Below are 9755 nucleotides of genomic sequence, written 5' to 3'. Positions count from 1 at the left end.
TGGTTCCAGACTTCTGAATTGCTGCTCACATCTCAATTTTCTTCTTCTGGTGATTCAGTGTTGTGGTCATTGATGGCTGTTTCCCCGGCTGTTAAACGAGATGAGTCAATCAGAGCGTTGAGGTACAGTTGGCTATAAAAAGACCATACTTACCCCGATTTTTCAAAAACAGTGGAGAAGTTGATGCTTTTCAGATTCTATGTTCCCACATTTCCTGCTGCAAAAGGAGTGTGTTCACTATAGTTTACATGATTAGCTCAGAGAAAAATATTATGCTGCAGATCTTTTAATTAAAAATAATAAAAAACAAAAACACAATCTGTGCAACAATCAAATGTTTGACCTACAAATGTTATTTTTATCCTCTGATTTTCACACACTGATTTTTTTCTTTATCTAACTCAAAATGAAAAATAAAAACAACAATAAACTTCCAGAGAAGTGAAAAAAAAAAAGGGACAACCTGTGTCCTGCGGTGACTTTCCAAATATCAACAAAAAAGAGCAAGGCAGTTGCTGTTTATTGAAAAATTCAGTACGTGCACAACGTGACAGGAGTATTGTATGCCTCAGTCAAGGTTAAGCCTCGGTTAATACATTGATTACTCCTGTGTACAAACCTCTATACGGTATCATTGCTCAACAGTGGCTCAGTGAACATTTGTGAAACTCTGTCTCCCTCAACCTGGCTCCCTGTTAACCATTGTTAACCACTGTGAATAGAAATACATCCATTTTCTATGTCTGTGTGTGTGTGTGTGTGTGTGTGTGTGTGTGTGTTTATTATTGCCTTTGTAAATTTCTCACATGTGAACAGATACTGACCCTCATGGTTACCACTGCAACATGAAAAAAAAAATGGATTTCAGATGGATTATTTTCCAATGCCTGCCTGTATTTGAACTTTTCAGATAGTGACACAGAAAGAGGGAGTGATGGAAGCCAAGGCTGAGAAGGGACAAAGAGAAAGAGGAAATGTATGGAGAAGTAGAAGGTTAAGCATGAGCGCAATGGAGGGAGGGGGTGAGAAGGGAAAAGATGAAGGGAGACAAAGACAAAGGAGGAGCGGAAGAGCATGGCGTGAGGGAGGGAGTTAGGGAATGGAGGGGAGGAGAAAAGGAAAGGGATTTGTGGATGGAGAGACGAAGAGAAAGAGCGGGGAGTTGTTGAAATTCCTAAAATCGAGCTTCCAGAAAGAGACATGTGAAGCTGCTCCGGCTCGGACTGGGCGAGATTTACATTTTTTGAGATAAAAAAAAGAAGAAAAAAAAAAACCCAATAATTTCTGTGATTACGTTTCTCTTTTACATGCCGTTGTATCCAACCATGTGGTTTGTTTGGATTTTTTGTGCCCAGGTTTTGAAATTCCTGTCAAGAGAAGTCTGCCAATCAGATATCAATAGTTTAAGCTAAATTTGTATCTATTACAATAAATTCATTGAGCTACTGATCAGCATTTTTCACTGCTCACACTGTGTATGTGTTCATTTTGTTTATAGTATTTATTTTTCTAAAGGTAAATCTGCAGTTTTTATATTTTTTGATTTTTGTGTATTCTGAGTGCCTGTATCTTCCGCTTCCTCTTTTCTAACAAAGGTGTATCTTATCTTAATTTATTAGTATCTTAGTTTATTTGTATGTAATATGAGTTTTAATTTGGATAGGAGAACTAGTTTTTTGTGCAGGCTAAGCAGAACACTTTTAATTTCACTCATAAGTGAAACACACCGTGAGGCCAACCCACTATTCTCTGTTAATGTTCACCATACAAACATTATACAACTCTTGTTTCGAGGATTGTTAAGTGCAGTGGTCAGCAGTTTTTATTTATTTTTGTTTGTTCACTGGGTTAGTTACCTCTCAGACATGGACCGGGTCCAGGATGTGGATCTAGTTTTGGTACGTGTTGAAAAAAACGTCTGGAATGTTCTGGAACGTATTCGTTTCAGCTCAGGCTAAATGTTTCTTTGAACATGTTGTAAATAGTAAGGTAAAATAATTTGATTTTATGCAAATGTAATGTGCTGTTTAAATGGTTCCTACACCTCAGTACACAGCAGAGTTATGTCACACCAACTAAAACTGTGAGGCTGTGAACAGACTTTGGTTAAATTTAGTCAAACCTATGAGGCAGAGGAAAGCAAACAAACTCACTGGTACTAACAGCAGTTCATTCTACTGCCACAAATATATTTAATGTTAAATCTGCAGTGCTTTACATGCACTGAAAATTAATTTTGCTTTGGTTTAAAAATGTTAAAATGTGACAGCGACAGAGTTTACAGGGGAATGAATGCTGCATAAACAGCTGCTGTATCAGAAAAGTGCTTTAGTGTGAATTTATTTGAATTTAAGATTTATTCTGTCCTCAATCAATAACAGTGGCAAATATATGATGAAACATGCATGTATCAGGACATAGTGTCATGTAAGGGGCAAGATACACAGCCATCGATTGGATTTTCGTGTTGAAAAGGGAGCTTTCTGAATTCTATGAATTTCTGCAGCCCCAGGACTCACTTTCCTGGTAACTGGTCTGAGCAGTGGGATGAGCGGGGTGGAGTTCTGTGGGGCATGGCTCTGGGGTACGTCAAACATCATGATTAACCCAGTGTGTCAGCACATCGTCCCCTCCTCCTCTTTTGGTAACGTCCCAACGTGACAGGGCCCACGCAAACTGGGCCACAATATAAACAGTTGCTGCAGCAGCACCCAGGGTACCTTTTGCCCAGCTCTGCTGTCTCTCCAGGCCTCTCCAGTCTCTCCTGGACCAGAGGACTGCTCACCATGAAGCTGCTCGCCCACATCCTGTGTCTCTCCCTGGCCCTAGCTCTGGCATGGGCTCACGAGTAAGTAGTCTTGCACTTAACCTTAAGGGACAGTTTGTAAACTTTTGAAATGGTTGTTTTTCTCCCTTCCGGGCAGCTTCTGGTTCTATTTTCAGTTTTCAGTCAGAAATTTAAAAACTGCAGTCATATGCTTTGTGTAAACAAAAATTTGATAGTAATTTTCTTTTTCTTTTCTGTTCATCCAGGCATGAACATGCATCAGGTGAGTTGATGGAAAGCATTCACCCTCACTAATTGGATATCTTGGCCAGACATTTATCATCATAAATGTTACTACTTTAAAACCATCTCTCTACTTTCACATGGCCATGATGTTCTGCAGCTGTCCTTGACCGTTGCGAAGGCCTGGAGATGGATGCTGTTGCAGTGAACGATGAGGGAACCCCATACTTTTTCAAGGGTAAGTCTCTGCATATTGAGGAATCATGGGTAAGCGTCATCAGATGATCTATTTTGGTTCAGTATATAACATGTTTCATTTGGTTGCAGTTGCACTGACTGTCACTAAGCGTTGTTTTCTGTGAACTTCTGTGTCCTGTATTTCTTCTCAGGTGACCATCTGTTCAAGGGCTTCCACGGCAAAGCAGAGCTGTCTAATGAGTCCTTTGCTGAGTTGGACGACCATCACCACCTGGGCCACGTAGATGCTGCTTTCCGCATGCACTATGAGGACAACCCCACCGACCACGACCACATGTTCTTCTTCTTGGTACGGTCTAATCTTTGACTCTTCTGATCTTTCTCTATAATTGTTCCCTCTGAAAAAATTAACTGCACCGGACCCTGAACATGTTCACTGTATCAGAGTTTTAGTATATATACTGGGGAACTGATGAGCAAGCCTGGTTTGTTTGTTGAGGTCATTTGATGAGGGAGGTCAGAGCACAGTGGGGACTACTGAAGGAACTGCAGGTTCTGAAAAGCAATTTGGAGCAATTTTTTTTCAAGCATCAAGCTTTCCTGGACGACCTTCTTTTCATAAATCCACTATCATACAAAGTGTATGAAAGTGTCAACATAGTTTAATGTCTTTCTATTTTGTGATTGTCCAAAAATACAGCACCACTCGAATCACGCAATGGAGGACAGTTCATAAAAACTTGTAATTTTTAACTGGTACTCGTGGTGGTGCTTTGATGCAGGACCACAAGGTGTTTAGTTATTACCAACACAAGCTGGAGGAAGGCTACCCTAAGAACATCTCTGAGGTCTTCCCTGGAATCCCTGACCACCTGGACGCTGCCGTGGAGTGTCCCAAGCCAGAGTGTGATGAAGACTCTGTGATCTTCTTCAAGAGTTAGTGCACATTTTTGTTTACCTCACTGTAAATTTTAATTTCGCTGCCTCAAGAATAACCTCCAATATATATCTCTAACATTGTGTGTAATTTACTTTCTGTAGAAGATGACATCTACCACTTCAACGTCAGAACCAAGGCTGTGGATGAGAAAGAGTTCAAGTCCATGCCAAACTGCACATCTGCCTTCCGCTTCATGGATCACTATTACTGCTTCCACGGACACTCGTTCTCCAAGTTTGACCCAAAGACCGGTGAGGTGCACGGCAAATACCCCAAAGAGGCACGCGACTACTTCATGAGATGCTCAAAGTTCAGTAAGTGAAAAGTCAACGTCGGTGATTCATCAGTCAGATGTTACTGCAAAGGTGTACAAGCCAACAATATATTGGTGTCACACTGAAGGAATATTTTGGCATAATCACTGTAAACCGATGAGACCATGACATTTTCACCCCCCTCCACCCTGCTTGAGTTTTTTCCATCACTGGAGGACCATCTCCAAACTGTCTTTGCTGTTTGGAAGCCATGCTGAGTGAAGATCAAAGCTGAAAAATAGTTATCTAACATTAATGTCATGCTTGTTAACTGTAGGTGAAGAGAGTGACCATGTGGAGAGAGAGCGTTGCAGCCGTGTTCACCTTGATGCCATCACATCAGACGATGCTGGAAACATGTATGCCTTCAGAGGTGAGGTCTGATGACAGGAGATGGCTCCTCATTTCTATTTTTTGGGACAAGGCTATGGGATTGTTTGTTGGCCCAACAATTATCTAAGATAGATTTCAGGTGAATTGTTAATGCCTCAAATGTATTAGCTCATGTAAAGCTCCAAACACTAAAATGCAGAGATCCTGTTATCAGTGCTAGCTGTGAATTAGTCATGAATGACAAACATAAACAGCTAATTGCACTTACAACAAATAAAAACTGTGTATTTAGTCATGTTCAGGCATAAAGCATAAAATTAAAGACAAACTTATTCTACAGTCAGCTTGGATTGGGTCTAAGTATTCTTGGTTCTATGTAGACCAGGTCTTACTGTCTTTGATTCCTTGGGTGTGGCAAGTGAATTGATTATTATTTTGGATGTGCTAATTTTCCACATTCTCTACAAGGTTTCCATTTTGCAGCATCTCTAAGCGATTCCCTTGTCTTGCAGGCCATCACTTCCTCCGTAAAGATGAGGGAAATGACACACTGACTGCTGACACCATTGAGAATGCCTTCAAGGAGCTGCACAGTGAGGTTGATGCTGTTTTCTCGTACGAGGATCACCTTTACATGATCAAGGTAAACTACAGAAACAAATGCTAACACACACATCATATTGATCCTCTCATCATGTCTTTGTCAAAGCTAAAACATGGGATATTTATATTTTTTTTTCCCCTTCAGGATGATCACGTATATCTTTACAAAGTTGGTGAGCCCCACACTCACCTGGAAGGTTACCCTAAGCCTGTGAAGGAGGAGCTGGGCATTGAGGGTCCCATTGATGCTGCATTTGTCTGCGAGGATCATCACATTGCTCACATCATCAAAGGTAAAGACACAGACAACATCTAAAATTGTACACAAGGCTGATGACAATCCATGAAAGACCTATAAGATCATTTTGAAGACAAGAACCTGTACCATTACAGAAGATTCTGGTCTTTGAAGGGGGAAAATTATGAAAATTATGAAATACCTTCATTGTATTCACAAAGACCAGATGAAAGCATCACCTCTGGGTTGATATTTTACTCTTTCCACACCTGATAAATTGGTACAGTACTCATGTCTTCCTCGCTGCTGTCCTCCAGGTCAGCACATCTATGATGTGGACTTGAAGGCCAGCCCTCGTGCAGCGGGCAATGAGCGTCAAATCCCCCTCTTCAAGAAGGTCGATGCTGCCATGTGCGGCCCTGGAGGAGTTAAAGTGATCGTTGGCAACCACTTCTACCACTTTGACAGCACCCTAGTATTTGTTGGTAGCAGGGCCCTGCCTGAGCAGCACAGGGTATCCCTAGAGCTGTTCGGCTGCGATCACTAAGATGCTTGCCTGTCTGGACTGAATGGATTGTGTAGAATGTCACATACAACACAGTGAAACATGGAAAAATGACAGCACCGGCAACATCATACAGGAGGCCCCTGATACAAAATCGTCAAGCAGACCATGATGCAATGTTTCCTATTGGCTGTTTCCCTTCTGTGTCTTACCTCAGAATGACCTTTTATCTGTTTTATTTCTTTCTGGAGGGGTTCTCGCTTTTCATAATTAAGATCAGTGGTCCTCCATGTAAAGTGTGCTGCTAAGAATTTAAAAGGTACGACATTTTGTACAGTGTTGTTGTGAATAAAGAGGAGAGGTAAAAAAAAATGACAGTCTGCTTTGTCTGGCAAGGAGGGACACGAATTCAAAATAACTTAATTAAGAAGACACACTGCACAAACACAGAGCAGACAACAGACACATGCAGCTTAAAACACTTTAAAACAGTTAATGAGGTTATATTTGCTTTAAAAGTGGCAATAATGAAAAAATCATACTGATGAACCTCCAGAGAATTATCACCTGACAGTACAGCTCCCCTCGAATTTACAGAAGCATGTTAGAAGAATGTATTTACTTTTTACATATACAAATACATATATATATATATGTATTTACTTTTTTTTCCTGTTCTCCTGTCCTGCTGACCACTAACTGAAAGACTTAGAGTAGATTAGCAATTAATTGGAATTAATGAATTAAGTGTACTGATTGCACGCTGTTAGTTTTCTGGAGTTGAATGGGACATTGGGCCTTTTTTTCCAGTGTCAAAGTGAGCACAGGTTCTGGCCTTTCACCAGTAGAGGGCACAAGAGTTCCATTTCAGGGACCAGTGTGATACTCATGCCGGGAAAGCTTTAGGCTTTCCTCACTCTATGTTTCTGTCTCGTCTCTCTCCAGCTGAGCAGCACAGATAAGTCAGTGCAGGTGTGATATGTTATTCCTCTGAGACATAAACTGAGACTGAGATTTGACTTGACTGCAGGGAGCTTTGGTGTAACACTCATATGCTGAACGTGTCTGTTCTGCTTCATGTGAACTCCCACAGACCCACTGTAGTTGGCAGGGGCACAAAATTTAGTGGACAGAAACCTGTAGTTTTCCATCTGGTGAATAGAGCCTGAGCAGTTAAAATATTCTATGCATGTTTCTGCATAATGCAAATTATTTAATTTCTTAAAAAATATCTGTCAGCCGTTCTTTCCTGTTGTGGTGCCAGGCAGCGTTCAAACCTAAGATATCAAATGTGTCAAGCTTTTCTAAATTCAATGATATCTAATGTTCAAATTGCAAGTAAAAATTAAAGTCTCTCCACTTTCTGAATGCTGACCAATGAAATAGAACTTTAAACGTTTTACATAACGCACAGTGCATAGGCCACACACAGCCACACATTTTCAAGCTGTGTGCAAGGCCTGCTTTCTGTTGTCATATATTGTTCCAGGATTTTACAGGTTGAATATTTTTGCTTTCAAGTCAAGCCTCAGAGCAATTTTTGTGACTTAAATCTGACTCTAGTCCAGTCTCAAGTGTGCAGCTCTTCTCCCGGGTAACAGAAATGAAATTTAAAAAAAAAAAAAAGGTGAAAATAAAACTCAACCAATACAAAACAGTGGTTCATCTGCAGTCATTTGCTTCTCAGAAAAGCCAGTCCTAACAGAAGAAGACTTTGATAACTGACAGCACGGGGTTTGCCGTGATTTTGGGGTTCTCCCTCCCGTCCTCAATGACCCGTTGTGCATCAATGCAGCTCGAAACTGAGGCAATGGGGTGATGTCAGCTTCATGACTGGGGCTGAAGTCTCTGATAACAGCATGCTTCATTGGATCACACAATCCCTCACTTCAACCCACTGCCCACTGTGATGACAATGGAGGGGGAAACACTGAGGCCCTTCAACAGGCCTGATATGATGCCACAACCACAGCGGCCACCAGTTCAACAACACGCAGCGCTCACAAATTGCTTTTGTGAAACAGACCCTAGCGCATGTTTCCACCGATTATTTTCATAAGAATGTGTCACAGGTCAAACACAAATGCATAACTCAGAGACACAGATAAGAGAATGGGGAACAGGTGAGCATGTGGGGGTAATCAGGTAATTGGAAAAGGTGTGAAGGACTGGAGTTCATTCAGGGCTAGTGGGAGTTCCAGGGTGGTTAGTGAGCATGGCAAAGCAGGCGGAGAACGAATGAATATCTGAATGGAGTTCAATGAGATGCAATGAGAACGTATTCAAGACAGCATGATAAAAGTACATAACTGAGCAAACACCAGTTAGTTGTTGTAGGGGCTGCTGCAGTAGCTGGGAAAATGAGGGAGAGGACCAAAAAGCAAACCCCTCTAGGTAGACAGATAACAATAAGAAGCTTTTATTAAACTTCACTGGCAAAGAGTTTGTGGTCAGGAAACCAATAAATTCAAGCAACTGAAAATCATCCACAAGGAAGGAAAACTCAAGAAACACAAACTCTGGGAATCTTACTGGGTGAACCAGGCAACAGAGGTAAGTCCAAAAGAGGAAAATGAGGATCAACACAGGAGGAAAACCCATGAGGCAAACACAATCAGGATACACAGTGCAGACAGGAGCTCAGGAACAAATATGACCACAGGGAAGAGGACTGAAGGTACTAACACAGCAGGGCAAGACTTAAACAGGAACACAGACTCAGGCTTGACAACAGACAAACTGAGAGGGAAGTAACAAGACATATATACTCTGGGGTAAATTGACAACAGGTGATTCACATTAGGGTGGGGTAGACAATCGACAAAGGCGGGGAAACAAGACAAAGACAGGAAGTGAAACAAGAACAGACACATAAGGACCAGGGCTACAAAATAAAACAGGAAATGCTGAAACCAAAACTCAAGAAAACAAAACCAGACTAACATGACTTTCAACATAAAAGAACAAGAATTACTGAACAACCAGGAACTGATACATAATAAACACAATTTCAAACTAAAACAGGAAATAATAGAATCCAACAATCACCAACTGCTGATCCAAACCAGGAGTCAAAAACCTGTCCAAACAGGCCAAAACCTTTTCAAAAGATGTCACAAGATCCAGACCATCCAGAAAGAGTTCCAAACAATCCAATGGAGTTCAAAACAGGCCCCCTGAGGGACTGATCATAACAGAACTAGCCAAACTTAGAAATTAAACTTCTGTCTGAAACATTATATAATGGGTCCTCTACCACTGTGCAACCAATGCAACTCATCCACTTAGAACGAAAATGTCTACAACTATCTAGGTAGCAGTAGTCAATATCTTCCAGTTACAGCTTTTGCTAAACTTTATCTGTCACATCAGTATTTTAAGCTCATCACCTCTGAACAGTCTGTGAAACCACAACAACTATATGATACAACAGAAGACATTCTCTCTCTCTCTCTCTCTCTCTCTCTCTCTCTCTCTCTCTCACACACACACACACACACACACACACACACACACACACACACACACACAGACAGACGTTTGTACTGCATTTGTGACTACCCATGCTTCTCCATTGCCCTCCAGTAAGGACAAACAGCCATTGGACTGTCCGG

At 41.2% G+C, this 9755-nt stretch overlaps 1 protein-coding gene across 1 annotated transcript; it reads left to right on the top strand.

Moving 5' to 3' along the window:
- Positions 1-2695: 2695 nt before the first annotated feature.
- hpxa (hemopexin a) lies at positions 2696-6513 on the top strand. The gene is made up of 10 exons (XM_041057158.1): positions 2696-2848; positions 3034-3050; positions 3171-3248; positions 3400-3557; positions 3991-4144; positions 4250-4462; positions 4740-4835; positions 5308-5438; positions 5544-5691; positions 5954-6513. Exons 1-10 carry the CDS (start codon positions 2787-2789, stop codon positions 6181-6183), a joined length of 1287 nt encoding a protein of 428 aa, XP_040913092.1. The 5' UTR covers positions 2696-2786; the 3' UTR covers positions 6184-6513.
- The last annotated feature ends 3242 nt before the right edge of the window (positions 6514-9755 follow it).

This window comes from Toxotes jaculatrix, chromosome 15, assembly GCF_017976425.1.
Source record: "Toxotes jaculatrix isolate fToxJac2 chromosome 15, fToxJac2.pri, whole genome shotgun sequence".
In the NCBI taxonomy this organism is placed as follows: Eukaryota; Metazoa; Chordata; class Actinopteri; family Toxotidae; genus Toxotes; species Toxotes jaculatrix.
Note: the sequence above shows the minus strand (reverse complement) of the source record. Positions and strands in the feature narration are given on the sequence as shown.